This window comes from Bombina bombina, chromosome 1, assembly GCF_027579735.1.
Source record: "Bombina bombina isolate aBomBom1 chromosome 1, aBomBom1.pri, whole genome shotgun sequence".
Taxonomy (NCBI): Eukaryota; Metazoa; Chordata; class Amphibia; order Anura; family Bombinatoridae; genus Bombina; species Bombina bombina.
The window spans coordinates 549,247,975-549,264,700 of record NC_069499.1 but is presented as its reverse complement, the minus strand read 5'-3'; the positions used below and the strand labels follow the sequence as shown (position 1 = coordinate 549,264,700).

Genomic DNA, 16,726 nt, shown 5'->3' with positions numbered 1-16,726 from the left:
GTCCATTGCCGCTACCATCAACCCGATCACTTCCATGCACTGAGCTATGGAAGGAAGAGGAACGGAATGAAGTATCCGACAAGAGTCTAGAAGTTTTGTTTTTCTGGCCTCTGTCAGAAAAATCCTCATTTCTAAGGAGTCTATTATTGTTCCCAAGAAGGGAACCCTTGTTGACGGAGATAGAGAACTCTTTTCCACGTTCACTTTCCATCCGTGAGATCTGAGAAAGGCCAGGACAATGTCCGTGTGAGCCTTTGCTTGAGGAAGGGACGACGCTTGAATCAGAATGTCGTCCAAGTAAGGTACTACAGCAATGCCCCTTGGTCTTAGCACAGCTAGAAGGGACCCTAGTACCTTTGTGAAAATCCTTGGAGCAGTGGCTAATCCGAAAGGAAGCGCCACGAACTGGTAATGTTTGTCCAGGAATGCGAACCTCAGGAACCGATGATGTTCCTTGTGGATAGGAATATGTAGATACGCATCCTTTAAATCCACCGTGGTCATGAATTGACCTTCCTGGATGGAAGGAAGAATAGTTCGAATGGTTTCCATCTTGAACGATGGAACCTTGAGAAACTTGTTTAAGATCTTGAGATCTAAGATTGGTCTGAACGTTCCCTCTTTTTTGGGAACTATAAACAGATTGGAGTAGAACCCCATCCCTTGTTCTCTTAATGGAACGGGATGAATCACTCCCATTTTTAACAGGTCTTCTACACAATGTAAGAATGCCTGTCTTTTTATGTGGTCTGAAGACAACTGAGACCTGTGGAACCTCCCCCTTGGGGGAAGTCCCTTGAATTCCAGAAGATAACCTTGGGAGACTATCTCTAGCGCCCAAGGATCCAGAACATCTCTTGCCCAAGCCTGAGCGAAGAGAGAGAGTCTGCCCCCCACCAGATCCGGTCCCGGATCGGGGGCCAACATTTCATGCTGTCTTGGTAGCAGTGGCAGGTTTCTTGGCCTGCTTTCCCTTGTTCCAGCCTTGCATTGGTCTCCAAGCTGGCTTGGCTTGAGAAGTATTACCCTCTTGCTTAGAGGACGTAGCACCTTGGGCTGGTCCGTTTCTACGAAAGGGACGAAAATTAGGTTTATTTTTTGCCTTGAAAGGCCGATCCTGAGGAAGGGCGTGGCCCTTACCCCCAGTGATATCCGAGATAATCTCTTTCAAGTCAGGGCCAAACAGCGTTTTCCCCTTGAAAGGAATGTTAAGTAGCTTGTTCTTGGAAGACGCATCAGCCGACCAAGATTTCAACCAAAGCGCTCTGCGCGCCACAATAGCAAACCCAGAATTCTTAGCCGCTAACCTAGCCAATTGCAAAGTGGCGTCTAGGGTGAAAGAATTAGCCAATTTGAGAGCATTGATTCTGTCCATAATCTCCTCATAAGGAGGAGAATCACTGTCGACCGCCTTTATCAGCTCATCGAACCAGAAACATGCGGCTGTAGCGACAGGGACAATGCATGAAATTGGTTGTAGAAGGTAACCCTGCTGAACAAACATCTTTTTAAGCAAACCTTCTAATTTTTTATCCATAGGATCTTTGAAAGCACAACTATCCTCTATGGGTATAGTGGTGCGTTTGTTTAAAGTGGAAACCGCTCCCTCGACCTTGGGGACTGTCTGCCATAAGTCCTTTCTGGGGTCGACCATAGGAAACAATTTTTTAAATATGGGGGGAGGGACGAAAGGAATACCGGGCCTTTCCCATTCTTTATTAACAATGTCCGCCACCCGCTTTGGTATAGGAAAAGCTTCTGGGAGCCCCGGCACCTCTAGGAACTTGTCCATTTTACATAGTTTCTCTGGGATGACCAACTTGTCACAATCATCCAGAGTGGATAATACCTCCTTAAGCAGAATGCGGAGATGTTCCAACTTAAATTTAAATGCAATCACATCAGGTTCAGCTTGTTGAGAAATGTTCCCTGAATCAGTAATTTCTCCCTCAGACAAAACCTCCCTGGCCCCATCAGACTGAGTTAGAGGCCCTTCAGAAATATTAATATCAGCGTCGTCATGCTCTTCAGTATCTAAAACAGAGCAGTCGCGCTTACGCTGATAAGTGTTCATTTTGGCTAAAATGTTTTTGACAGAATTATCCATTACAGCCGTTAATTGTTGCATAGTAAGGAGTATTGGCGCGCTAGATGTACTAGGGGCCTCCTGAGTGGGCAAGACTCGTGTAGACAAAGGAGGGAATGATGCAGTACCATGCTTACTCCCCTCACTTGAGGAATCATCTTGGGCATCATTGTCATTGTCACATAAATCACATTTATTTAAATGAATAGGAATTCTGGCTTCCCCACATTCAGAACACAGTCTATCTGGTAGTTCAGACATGTTAAACAGGCATAAACTTGATAACAAAGTACAAAAAACGTTTTAAAATAAAACCGTTACTGTCACTTTAAATTTTAAACTGAACACACTTTTTTACTGCAAATGCGAAAAAACATGAAGGAATTGTTCAAAATTCACCAAATTTTCACCACAGTGTCTTAAAGCCTTAAAAGTATTGCACACCAAATTTGGAAGCTTTAACCCTTAAAATAACGGAACCGGAGCCGTTTTGAACTTTAACCCCTTTACAGTCCCTGGTATCTGCTTTGCTGAGACCCAACCAAGCCCCAAGGGGAATACGATACCAAATGACGCCTTCAGAAAGTCTTTTCTAAGTATCAGAGCTCCTCTCACATGCGACTGCATGCCATGCCTCTCAAAAACAAGTGCGCAACACCGGCGCGAAAATGAGGCTCTGCCTATGCTTTGGGAAAGCCCCTAAAGAATAAGGTGTCTAAAACAGTGCCTGCCGATATTATTATATCAAAATACCCAGATAAAATGATTCCTCAAGGCTAAATATGTGTTAATAATCAATCGATTTAGCCCAAAAAAAGTCTACAGTCTTAATAAGCCCTTTTTGAAGCCCTTATTTACAATCGTAATAAACATGGCTTACCGGATCCCAGAGGGAAAATGACAGCTTCCAGCATTACATCGTCTTGTTAGAATGTGTCATACCTCAAGCAGCAAGAGACTGCTCACTGTTCCCCCAACTGAAGTTAATTGCTCTCAACAGTCCTGTGTGGAACAGCCATGGATTTTAGTGACGGTTGCTAAAATCATTTTCCTCATACAAACAGAAATCTTCATCTCTTTTCTGTTTCTGAGTAAATAGTACATACCAGCACTATTTTAAAATAACAAACTCTTGATTGAATAATAAAAACTACAGTTAAACACTAAAAAACTCTAAGCCATCTCCGTGGAGATGTTGCCTGTACAACGGCAAAGAGAATGACTGGGGTAGGCGGAGCCTAGGAGGGATCATGTGACCAGCTTTGCTGGGCTCTTTGCCATTTCCTGTTGGGGAAGAGAATATCCCACAAGTAAGGATGACGCCGTGGACCGGACACACCTATGTTGGAGAAATCTATCATAAGATATGGCGTAAATATCTTTATTGGTGTGAATCCAAGAATTACTCATGGAGTAAGGTTAGGATTCCTAGGATATTGTCCTTTCTCCAAGAGGGTTTGGAAAAAGGATTATCAGCTAGTTCTTTAAAGGGACAGATTTCTGCTCTGTCTATTCTTTTGCACAAGCGTCTGGCAGAAGTTCCAGACGTTCAAGCTTTTTGTCAGGCTTTGGTTAGAATTAAGCCTGTGTTTAAACCTGTTGCTCCCCCATGGAGCTTAAACTTGGTTCTTAAAGTTCTTCAAGGGGTTCCGTTTGAACCCCTTCATTCCATTGATATTAAACTTTTATCTTGGAAAGTTCTGTTTTTGATGGCTATTTCCTCGGCTCGGAGAGTCTCTGAGCTATCTGCCTTACAATGTGATTCTCCTTATCTGATTTTCCATTCAGATAAAGTAGTTCTGCGTACAAAACCTGGGTTTTTACCTAAGGTAGTTTCTAACAAGAATATCAATTAAGAGATTGTTGTTCCATCATTGTGTCCTAATCCTTCTTCAAAGAAGGAACGTCTTTTACATAATCTGGACGTGGTCCGTGCTTTGAAGTTTTACTTACAAGCTACTAAAGATTTTCGCCAAACATCTACACTGTTTGTTGTTTACTCTGGACAGAGGAGAGGTCAAAAAGCTTTGGCAACCTCTCTTTCTTTTTGGCTTCGGAGCGTAATACGCTTAGCCTATGAGACTGCTGGACAGCAGCCCCCTGAAAGAATTACAGCTCATTCTACTAGAGCTGTGGCTTCCACCTGGGCCTTTAAGAATGAGGCTTCTGTTGAACAGATTTGCAAGGCGGCGACTTGGTCTTCGCTTCATACCTTTTCAAAATTTTACAAATTTGATACTTTTGTTTCTTCGGAGGCTATTTTTGGGAGAAAGGTTCTACAGGCAGTGGTTCCTTCCATTTAAGCCTGCCTTGTCCCTCCCTTCATCCGTGTACTTTAGCTTTGGTATTGGTATCCCACAAGTAATGGATGATCCGTGGACTGGATACACCTTACAAGAGAAAACATAATTTATGCTTACCTGATAAATTTATTTCTCTTGTGGTGTATCCAGTCCACGGCCCGCCCTGTCTTTTTAAGGCAGGTCTAAATTTTAATTTAAACTACAGTCACCACTGCACCCTAGGGTTTCTCCTTTCTCGGCTTGTTTCGGTTGAATGACTGGATATGGCAGTTAGGGGAGGAGCTATATAGCAGCCCTGCTGTGGGTGATCCTCTTGCAACTTCCTGTTGGGAAGGAGAATATCCCACAAGTAATGGATGATCCGTGGACTGGATACACCACAAGATAAATACATTTATCAGGTAAGCATAAATTATGTTTTTTTCCTACAGGTGGTGAGAGTCCACAATCCATTACTCCTGGGAATTAATATCCAATTTGTGGAGTCCACAAGTAATAACGTAAAGAGAGGGATTTAAAAATATATTTTTTTTCACTGAGAAATTAAATCCACAACCCCAATAAAAATTCTCTTTTTTACCCAATTTTTTTAATACACATAAAAAACAAAAAACAAAAAAAAAACAAATCAAACTGAGACAGCTGCCTGAAGAACATTCCTACCAAAGGCTGCTTCAGAAGAAGCAAAAAACATCAAAATGTTAGAATTTTGTAAAAGTATGCAAAGAAGACCAAGACCTTGCAAATCTGGTCAACTGAAGCCTCGTTCTTGAAAGCCCAAGAACTGACCTAGTAGAATAGACAGTAATCTGCTGCGGTGGAGGCTGACCTGCCTGAAAGTAAGCCTTGTGAATCAAAAGTTTCAACCATAGGCCAAAGAAACGGCATAAACTTTCTGACCCTTCCTAGACCATAACAATTAAGTCCTTAGTAGTATCAATGTAATATTTAAATGCCCTAACAATGTTCAAAGAATGCAAAGATCTCTCTAAAGCATTCTTAGGATTAGGACACAAAGAAGGAATAAATCTCTCTGCTAATGTTTTTTGAAGGAACAACCTTAAGAAAAAAAAAAAATAATCTAAAGAAGTCTGTTTAGAAAGTAGTTTAATATCCACCTTATCCATAGGTTCAAAAGGAAGAGCCTGCAAAACCCTTATCAAGTTAAGATTCCACGGAGGAGAAATTTGCTTGATTACTGGTTTAATGGACAAAAGCCTGAACAAAATCATGAATATCAGGAAGATTATAAATTTTTTTGAGGAACAAAACTGAAAGAGCAGAAATCTGACCCTTTAGAGAACTGGCAGATGTAGGCCCTTATCCAGACCATCCTGTAAGAACTGCAAAACCCTAGGAATTCTAAAACAATGCCAGGAAAAACCATGATCTACACACCAAGAAATAAAGGCCTTCTAGATCTTATTATAGATTTTCCTAGTTACAGGCTTACGAGCCTGAATCAAGGATTTAATCACAGAATTAGAGAAACCCCTATGTCTAAGGACTAAACGTTCAATTTCCATGCCATCAAGTTCAGAGACTTGAGATCTGAATGGAAAAACAGACCTTGAGACAGAAGATCTTACCGCAGAGGGAGAACCCAAGGAGGGGAGATCGACATCTGAACCAGATCTGCATACCAAATCCTGCGAGGCCACGCTGGGGCAATCAGGATTACTGAAGAAATCCCTCTGGGAAGAAGTACCAGAAGAAAAAAAAAGATAAGCAAGCTTAAATGACCAAGGGACTACTAGGGCATCCACTAATTCTGCCAGAGGATCCCTGGACCTCGCAAAGTACCTGGGAAGTTTGTTGTTCAAACAAGAAGTCATCAGATCTATCTCTGAGAGACCCCAAAGAACCACAATCTGATTGAATTCATCCAGGTGAAGAGACTACTCCCCTGGATGTAGATACTGGCGACTGAGAAAGTCTGCCTCCCAGTTATTCACCCCTGGAACATGAATCACATAGACTAGACAGGAATTGGTCTCTGCCCATGAGAGAATTCGAGACACCTGCAACATTGCTACGGAACTGAGTCCCCCCTGATGGTTGACATAATCTACTGCTGTGACATTGTCTGTTGAAAAGAGAGGCTCATCTCCGTTTCCAGACAGAGGCCAAACTTGTAGAGCCCAGAAAACTGCACAGAGTTCTAGAACATGGATTGGATCCCAAACTTCCTGTGCTCTCAGAGACACCAAACAGCTCCCCAACCTGAGGTGTCTTTCATTTGAAGTGATCACAGTCCAGGTAGGATGAGCAATAGAAACCCCCTGAATAATAAACTGATGATCCAGCCATCAAGTTAGAGACTGACTTGTACTGGGATCCAAAATATCCTTTGAGAAAGCCGAATATAATCTCTGCACCATTAACGGTGCAGCATACAAAGCTAAGGAAGCCTCATGTGAAGACAGAATTGCATCTGAAGCTGAAATAATGAGAACTAGGACTTCCATACAAAGAGCAACCAAGGGAAAAGATATAGACTGAAGGTTCAGGCAAGCGGACACCAATTTTAACCTTCTCTACTCTGTTAGATTCCATTTTGAAAGATTGAATTGTTACAAACCTGTTTAAAGTTTTCAGATCCAGAACTAGTCTGAAAGTCCCTTACTTCTTTGGAACAATGAAGAGATTTGAAAAAAATCTCATCTCCTGTTCCTGCAAAGCGACTGGATCACTCCCATAGCTTCCAAATCTGAGACAGACTTGAAAAAGGCTTGAGCTTTTACACGATTCCGTGGAACATTGGACTGAAAAACCTCTCTTGGAGGCCTTGTTCTTAATGCTATTTGATATCCCTGAGAAACTATATTCAGAACCCAGGGATCTGGAACAGACTGAAACCAATCCTCCTGAAAGAGGATTAATCTGCCCCCTACCAGAACTTCTGGATAAGGGGCCGCACCATCATGCAGTCTTGGTAGAAGGGATAGATTTTTTACCCTGCTTTGACTTGTTACAGTTAGCACTAAGTTTCCAGACTAAACCAGAGGAGCCTTGCTTCTGAGCAGAGGAGTCAACCTTTTGTTCCTTATTCCAGCGAAAGGAACAAAAATTATTAGAAGCTTTAGATTTCCCTCTAGACGTTTTGTCCTGAGGGGAAAAAAGCCCCTATACCTGCAGTAACAGTAGGTATTCTAGAAACTAAATCAGAACCAAATAACTTCCCTGAAAGAAAAGAGATAATAATCTAGATTGACACCATATCAGCAGACCAAGATTTAAAACATAAGGCTCTCGTGGCAAGAACTGGCAAAAACATGCTTTTGACATTATTCATCATCATATCAAATACAGCATCACAAATGAAACAAATTGGCACTCTAGAGTAAAAGATTCCTCAGAATACTGTTCTGAAACACTAGACAACCAGTCAGTAGAAATAGCTGTCCTGAGCAAATACTCGGCTTGTAAAAAGACCCTTCTATGAAAATACTCAAATTTTCTATCTAAAGGGTCTTCAAAAGAAGTACTGTCTTCCAAAGGAATAGTATTATGTTTAGCCATAGTGGAAATGGCCCCATCAACCTTGGGAACTGTTTTCCACAAATCAATATTAGCAGCAGGTAAAGGATATAACTTTTTAAACCTTGCAGAAGGAGTAAATGCATTACCTGGCTTAGATCATTCCCTAGAAATCATGTCAGACGGCATCAGGAATAAGAAAAACCTCAGGGAGATTAACAACAGTCTTAAAAACTGAATTAAAACAGTTATACGGCTTATCATCAGAAACTTTAGTATCTTTACCCCTAAAGTAATTAAGACCTCTTTAAAAAGAGAAAAAATATGTTCGACTTAAACAAAAAAAAAAAGAACAAAAAAAAGGAAATATCAGGTTCAACATCAGAGGAAACATCACCATCTGAAGACATAACAGTATCTCTGGTTTCAGGACACATAGAACTTATAGAAGGTAAAATCTGAACTTACCTTTTACGCTTGTTTGAAGGTGGGAGAGAGCAGCCAGTGCCTAGGAAACTGCAGCCTTGCTAAAAAAAAATTCACAGTAGGTGAAAAATTTCAGTATTCTCCTGTAACAAACAAACAGAAGGTGTGTAAATACCCAAAGAAACGGGAAATCAATACAGACGGAAAACCCTTCTCTCACATCTTTATTCTTTAACCTCCTCCAGCGGAGGCAAAGACTGAGGTGCCAGTAAGGTGGGAGGGGTTTATAAAGCTCTTGGGGTTTGGGAATAATTGCCTCCTCCTAGTGGCAGGGAAGAGTAATTCCCACCTGTGTGAAAGAAAACATAATTTATGCTTACCTGATAAATTCCTTTCTTCTGTTGTGTGATCAGTCCACGGGTCATCATTACTTCTGGGATATTATCTGCTCCCCTACAGGAAGTGCAAGAGGATTCACCCAGCAGAGTTGCTATATAGCTCCTCCCCTCTACGTCACCTCCAGTCATTCGACCAAAGACCAACGAGAAAGGAGAAGCCAAGGGTGTAGTGGTGACTGAATTATAATTTAAAAAATATGTACCTGCCTTAAAAAACAGGGCGGGCCGTGGACTGATCACACAACAGAAGAAAGGAATTTATCAGGTAAGCATAAATTATGTTTTCTTCTGTTATGTGTGATCAGTCCACGGGTCATCATTACTTCTGGGATACCAATACCAAAGCAAAAGTACACGGATGACGGGAGGGATAGGCAGGCTCATTATACAGAAGGAACCACTGCCTGAAGAACCTTTCTCCCAAAAATAGCCTCCGAAGAAGCAAAAGTGTCAAATTTGTAAAATTTGGAAAAAGTATGAAGCGAAGACCAAGTTGCAGCCTTGCAAATCTGTTCAACAGAGGCCTCATTCTTAAAGGCCCAAGTGGAAGCCACAGCTCTAGTGGAATGAGCTGTAATTCTTTCAGGAGGCTGCTGTCCAGCAGTCTCATAGGCTAAACGTATTATGCTACGAAGCCAAAAAGAGAGAGAGGTAGCAGAAGCTTTTTGACCTCTCCTCTGTCCAGAATAAACGACAAACAGGGAAGAAGTTTGGCGAAAATCTTTAGTTGCCTGCAAGTAGAACTTGAGGGCACGAACTACATCCAGATTGTGTAGAAGACGTTCCTTCTTTGAAGAAGGATTTGGACACAAGGATGGAACAACAATCTCTTGATTGATATTCCTGTTAGAAACAACCTTAGGTAAGAACCCAGGTTTAGTACGCAGAACTACCTTGTCTGAGTGAAAGATCAGATAAGGAGAATCACAATGTAGGGCTGATAACTCAGAGATTCTTCGAGCCGAGGAAATAGCCATTAAAAATAGAACTTTCCAAGATAACAATCTTATATCAATGGAATGAAGGGGTTCAAACGGAACACCCTGTAAAACGTTAAGAACTAAGTTTAAACTCCATGGCGGAGCAACAGTTTTAAACACAGGCTTGATCCTAGCTAAAGCCTGACAAAAGGCCTGGATGTCTGAATTTTCTGACAGACGCCTGTGTAACAAGATGGACAGAGCTGAGATCTGTCCCTTTAATGAGCTAGCCGATAAACCCTTTTCTAAACCTTCTTGTAGAAAAGACAATATCCTAGGAATCCTAACCTTACTCCAGGAGTAATCTTTGGATTCACACCAGTATAGGTATTTACGCCATATTTTATGGTAAATCTTTCTGGTAACAGGCTTCCTAGCCTGTATCAGGGTATCAATAACCGACTCAGAAAACCCACGTTTTGATAAAATCAAGCGTTCAATTTCCAAGCAGTCAGCTTCAGAGAAGTTAGACTTTGATGTTTGAATGGACCCTGAATCAGAAGGTCCTGTCTTAGAGGTAGAGACCACGGCGGACAGGATGACATGTCCACTAGATCTGCATACCAAGTCCTGCGCGGCCATGCAGGCGCTATTAGAATCACTGATGCTCTCTCCTGTTTGATTTTGGCAATCAATCGAGGAAGCAGCGGGAAGGGTGGAAACACATAAGCCATCCTGAAGTTCCAAGGTGCTGTCAAAGCATCTATCAGAACCGCTCCCGGATCCCTGGATCTGGATCCGTAGCGAGGAAGTTTGGCGTTCTGGCGAGACGCCATGAGATCTATCTCTGGTTTGCCCCAACGTCGAAGTATTTGGGCAAAGACCTCCGGATGAAGTTCCCACTCCCCCGGATGAAGAGTCTGGCGACTCAAGAAATCCGCCTCCCAGTTCTCCACTCCCGGGATGTGGATTGCTGACAGGTGGCAAGAGTGAGACTCTGCCCAGCGAATTATCTTTGATACTTCTATCATTGCTAGGGAGCTTCTTGTCCCTCCCTGATGGTTGATGTAAGCTACAGTCGTGATGTTGTCCGACTGAAACCTGATGAACCCCCGAGTCTTTAACTGGGGCCAAGCTAGAAGGGCATTGAGAACTGCTCTCAATTCCAGAATGTTTATTGGCAGGAGACTTTCCTCCTGACTCCATTGTCCCTGAGCCTTCAGAGAATTCCAGACAGCGCCCCAACCTAGAAGGCTGGCGTCTGTTGTTACAATTGTCCAGTCCGGCCTGCTGAACGGCATCCCCCTGGACAGATGTGGCCGAGAAAGCCACCATAGAAGAGAGTTTCTGGTCTCTTGATCCAGATTCAGAGTGGGGGACAAATCTGAGTAATCCCCATTCCACTGACTCAGCATGCACAATTGCAGCGGTCTGAGATGTAGGCGTGCAAAGGGTACTATGTCCATTGCTGCTACCATTAAGCCGATCACCTCCATGCATTGAGCTACTGACGGGAGTTGAATGGAATGAAGGACACGGCATGCATTTAGAAGCTTTGTTAATCTGTCTTCTGTCAGATAAATCTTCATTTCTACAGAATCTATAAGAGTCCCCAGGAATGGAACCCTTGTGAGAGGCAAGAGAGAACTCTTCTTTTCGTTCACTTTCCATCCATGCGACCTTAGAAATGCCAGAACTAACTCTGTATGAGACTTGGCAGTTTGAAAGCTTGAAGCTTGTATCAGAATGTCGTCTAGGTACGGAGCTACCGAAATTCCTCGCGGTCTCAGAACCGCTAGAAGGGCACCCAGAACCTTTGTGAAGATTCTTGGAGCCGTAGCCAATCCGAATGGAAGGGCTACAAACTGGTAATGCCTGTCTAAGAAGGCAAACCTTAGATATTAGTAATGATCTTTGTGAATCGGTATGTGAAGGTAAGCATCCTTTAAATCCACTGTGGTCATGTACTGACCCTTTTGGATCATGGGTAAGATTGTCCGAATAGTTTCCATTTTGAACGATGGAACTCTTAGGAATTTGTTTAGGATCTTTAAATCCAAGATTGGCCTGAAAGTTCCCTCTTTTTTGGGAACCACAAACAGGTTTGAGTAAAACCCTTGTCCTTGTTCCGACCGCGGAACCGGATGGATCACTCCCATTAATAATAGATCTTGTACACAGCGTAGAAACGCGTCTTTCTTTATTTGGTTTGTTGACAACCTTGACAGATGAAATCTCCCTCGTGGGGGAGATAATTTGAAGTCTAGAAGGTATCCCTGAGATATGATCTCTAGCGCCCAGGGATCCTGGATATCTCTTGCCCAAGCCTGGGCGAAGAGAGAGAGTCTGCCCCCCACTAGATCCGGTCCCGGATCGGGGGCCCTCGGTTCATGCTGTCTTAGGGGCAGCAGCAGGTTTTCTGGCCTGCTTGCCCTTATTCCAGGACTGGTTAGGTTTCCAGCCTTGTCTGTAACGAGCAACAGCTCCTTCCTGTTTTGGTGCAGTGGAAGTTGATGCTGCACCTGCTTTGAAATTCCGAAAGGGACGAAAATTAGACTGTCTAGCCTTAGCTTTGGCTTTGTCTTGAGGTAGAGCGTGGCCCTTACCTCCTGTAATGTCAGCGATAATTTCTTTCAAACCGGGCCCAAATAAAGTTTGCCCCTTGAAAGGTATATTAAGTAATTTGGACTTAGAAGTTACATCAGCCGACCAGGATTTTAGCCACAGCGCCCTACGTGCCTGAATGGCGAATCCTGAATTCTTAGCCGTAAGTTTGGTTAAATGTACTACGGCCTCCGAAATGAATGAATTAGCTAGTTTAAGGACTCTAAGCCTGTCCGTAATGTCGTCCAGCGTAGCGGAACTAAGGTTCTCTTCCAGAGACTCAATCCAAAATGCTGCCGCAGCCGTAATCGGCGCGATGCATGCAAGGGGTTGCAATATAAAACCTTGTTGAACAAACATTTTCTTAAGGTAACCCTCTAATTTTTTATCCATAGGATCTGAAAAAGCACAGCTATCCTCCACCGGGATAGTGGTGCGCTTAGCTAAAGTAGAAACTGCTCCCTCCACCTTAGGGACCGTTTGCCATAAGTCCCGTGTGGTGGCGTCTATTGGAAACATCTTTCTAAATATTGGAGGGGGTGAGAACGGCACACCGGGTCTATCCCACTCCTTAGTAACAATTTCAGTTAATCTCTTAGGTATAGGAAAAACGTCAGTACTCGCCGGTACCGCAAAGTATTTATCCAACCTACACATTTTCTCTGGTATTGCAACAGTGTTACAATCGTTAAGAGCCGCTAAGACCTCCCCTAGTAATACACGGAGGTTTTCCAATTTAAATTTAAAATTTGAAATATCTGAATCCAATCTGCTTGGATCAGAACCGTCACCTACAGAATGAAGCTCTCCGTCCTCATGCTCTGCAAGCTGTGACGCAGTATCAGACATGGCCCTAGAATTATCAGCGCACTCTGTTCTCACCCCAGAGTGATCACGCTTGCCTCTTAGTTCTGGTAACTTAGCCAAAACTTCAGTCATAACAGTAGCCATATCTTGTAATGTTATCTGTAATGGCTGCCCAGATGTACTAGGCGCCATAATATCACGCACCTCCCGGGCGGGAGACGCAGGTACTGACACGTGAGGCGAGTTAGACGGCATAACTCTCCCCTCGCTGTTTGGTGAAATTTGTTCAATTTGTACAGATTGGCTTTTATTTAAAGTAGCATCAATACAGTTAGTACATAAATTTCTATTGGGCTCCACCTTGGCATTGGAACAAATGACACAGGTATCTTCCTCTGAATCAGACATGTTTAACACACTAGCAATAAACATGCAACTTGGTTACAATCTTATTTAACAAAAACGTACTGTGCCTCAAAGAAGCACTAAACGATTAAATGACAGTTGAAATAATGAACTGAAAAACAGTTATAGCATCACTCTTTAAAAACAACACAACTTGTTAGCAAAGGTTTGTTCCCATTAGTAAAGCAACACTAATTAAATTTTAAACATAAAAATCACAGAGCAACGTTTTAAAACACAGTCACTACATAAATCTCACAGCTCTGCTGAGAGAATCTACCTCCCTTCAAAGAAGTTTGAAGACCCCTGAGTTCTGTTAGAGATGAACCGGATCATGCAGAAAATACAAGTGTAACTGACTGGAAATTTTTTGATGCGTAGCAAAGAGCGCCAAAAACGGCCCCTCCCCCTCACACACAGCAGTGAGAGAGAAACGAAACTGTCATAATCAAAACAAGCAAACTGCCAAGTGGAAAAATAATGCCCAAAGATTTATTCACTCAGTACCTCAGAAATGCAAACGATTCTACATTCCAGCAAAAACGTTTAACATGAATTAAATACCTATTAAAAAGTTTAATGTACTTTTACAGAGTAATTCCGGTGAAATACCATCCCCAGAATACTGAAGTGTAGAGTATACATACATGTCATTATAACGGTATAGCAGGATTTTCTCATCAATTCCATTCAGAAAATAAAAACTGCTACATACCTCAATGCAGATTCAACTGCCCGCTGTCCCCTGATCTGAAGCTTTTACCTCCCTCAGATGGCCGAGAAACAGCAATATGATCTTAACTACTCCGGTTAAAATCATAAGAAAAACTCTGGTAGATTCTTCTTCAAACTCTGCCAGAGAAGTAATAACACGCTCCGGTGCTATTGTAAAATAACAAACTTTTGATTGAAGTTATAAAAACTAAGTATAATCACCATAGTCCTCTCACACCTCCTATCTAGTCTTTGGGTGCAAGAGAATGACTGGAGGTGACGTAGAGGGGAGGAGCTATATAGCAACTCTGCTGGGTGAATCCTCTTGCACTTCCTGTAGGGGAGCAGATAATATCCCAGAAGTAATGATGACCCGTGGACTGATCACACATAACAGAAGAAAAACGCTTTAGCACAGGGTTGCGAGATGACTTAGCACTGAAGGGAAAACAAAAATCTTTTTCTCTACATTTTACTTAACCAAATAAAGGTTTGAAAGTAGTTTACCCTGGTTCAGGAGATTCAGCCCCAAAATCTCTTCTTCCGTTGCAGATGGGACGCTTTTCTTGAGAGTCTTTTGCGGATAGTGATGCCTGAATTGAACTGCCCTCTTCAGGGAGATCAGGGAATAGAAACCTAATAGAAAAGGACAAAGAATGATGGGAATCTAATGCATGGATACAAATATAAAAGGATAATAATGCAATGCCACATAAAAATATTCATATGGATAAGTTGCATAGCAATGATCATTAAAGGGATTCTTCAATTTCTTAAGAATAGTGGGTGTTATCCAATTTTTCTTTGCTAGTAAATAAAACAAATGTTAAAATATTTTAGTAACATGTTTTCTCTGTCACTAGCCATATATGTTAAACTACAAGCCTAGTCTATTATTTATTTAGTCCCTTACACTGCTGTCATGCAATCCAAAGCTGTTTTACTCTAAATATGGCCCAAAGTTGTTTCAGCAGCATGGCTCTTCTGATTGATGTAAAATGAAGCTTATTAAACATACTTGCTCTGTAAGCAACAAAAAATGCTATATTTAGTACATTCATGTTGTTTTCCAATCTCAGTTTTTAGGGGGCCCATAAAGACCAGATATAAAAGGGACAATGGCAGAAGACACTAACACATGCAAAAAAACAAACCATATTTATTCTCATTATATGTGTAAAACATAATTTATGTAAGAACTTACCTGATACATTCATTTATTTCATAGTGGTAGGAGTCCATGAGCTAGTGACGTATGGGATATACATTCCTACCAGGAGGGGCAAAGTTTACCAAACCTCAAAATGCCTATAAATACACCTCACACCACACACATACCTTAGTTTAACGTATAGCAAAGTAGTGAGGTGTAAAAAGAAGTAAAAAAGCATACAAAAAGAGGAACTGGAAAAAATGTGCTTTTATAAAAAAAAAAAATCATAACCACCAAAAAATAGGGTGGGTCTCATGGACACTTGCCACTATGAAAGAAATGAATTTATCAGGTAAGTCCTTACATAAATTAGGTTTTCATTCATGTAAGTGACAAGAGTCCATAAGCTAGAGACGTATGGGATATAATACCCAAGGTGTGGAAATCCACAGAGTCACTAGAGAGGGAGGGATACAATAAAAACATCTATTTCCGCTGAGAAATTAAATCCAAATAATAATTACGTTTTCTTAAAAATGTAAAAAAACTCAAATTATAGGCAGTAGAATCAAACAGACAACTGCCTGAAGAAGAGGCTTTCTGACCTTTCCTGGAACCAGAAAAAATAACAAGTAGACTAGAAGTCTTTCTGAAATCCTTAGAAGCCTCAACATAGTATTTCAAAGCTCTTACCACATCCAAAGAATGTAAAGATCTTTCAAGAGGATTCTTAGAAATAGGACACAAGGAAGGAACAACAATTTCTCTAATGTAAGAATTCACAACTTAAGGCAAAAATGTAAACAAAGTCCGCAAAACAGCTTTATCTTGATGGAAAATCAGATAAGGAGTCTCACAAGAGAGCCGACAACTCAGAATCTCTTCTAGCAGAAGAGATAGCCAAAAAAAATAACACTTTTCAAGAAAGTAGTTTAATATCTAAAGAATGCATAGGCTCAAAAGGAGGAGCCTGCAAAATCCTTAAAACCAAATTGAGACTCCAAGGAGGAGAAATAGACTTAATAACAGGTTTGATGCGAACCAAAGCCTAAACAAAACAGTGAATATCAGGAAGTTTAGCAATCTTTTTATGAAATAAGACAGAAAGAGCAGAGATTTGTCCCTTCAAAGTATTTGCAGACAAACCCTTATCCAGACCATCCTGAAGAAACTAAAATCCTAGGAATTCTAAAAGAATGCCAAGATAATTTATGAGAGGAACCATGAAATATAGGTTTTTTAAACCCAATAATAATTTCCTTGAAACCTACTTACGAGCCTGTAACATAGTGCTAATCACTGAGTCAGAGAAACCTCTATGACTAAGAACTAAGCGTTCAATTTCCATACGTTCAAATTTAGAGATTTGAGATCCCGATGGAAAAACAGCCCTTGAGACAGAAGGTCTGGCCTTAAAGGAAGTGGCCAAG

The 16,726-nt window shown here is 41.5% G+C and overlaps 1 protein-coding gene across 4 annotated transcripts in view; it reads right to left on the bottom strand.

Annotated features, from left to right (window-relative positions):
- ALS2 (alsin Rho guanine nucleotide exchange factor ALS2) overlaps positions 1-16,726 on the bottom strand; it is a 558,121-nt gene that overhangs the window by 89,491 nt on the left and 451,904 nt on the right. For 3 of the 4 annotated variants that reach the window (XM_053698688.1, XM_053698690.1, XM_053698689.1), the window contains one exon: positions 14,651-14,779. In XM_053698688.1, coding sequence (XP_053554663.1) covers positions 14,651-14,779 — 129 coding nt within the window. Of the gene's footprint in view, positions 1-8,331; positions 8,397-14,650; positions 14,780-16,726 lie in introns of those variants that run through there. The other variant, XM_053698692.1, reaches the window with a different exon arrangement.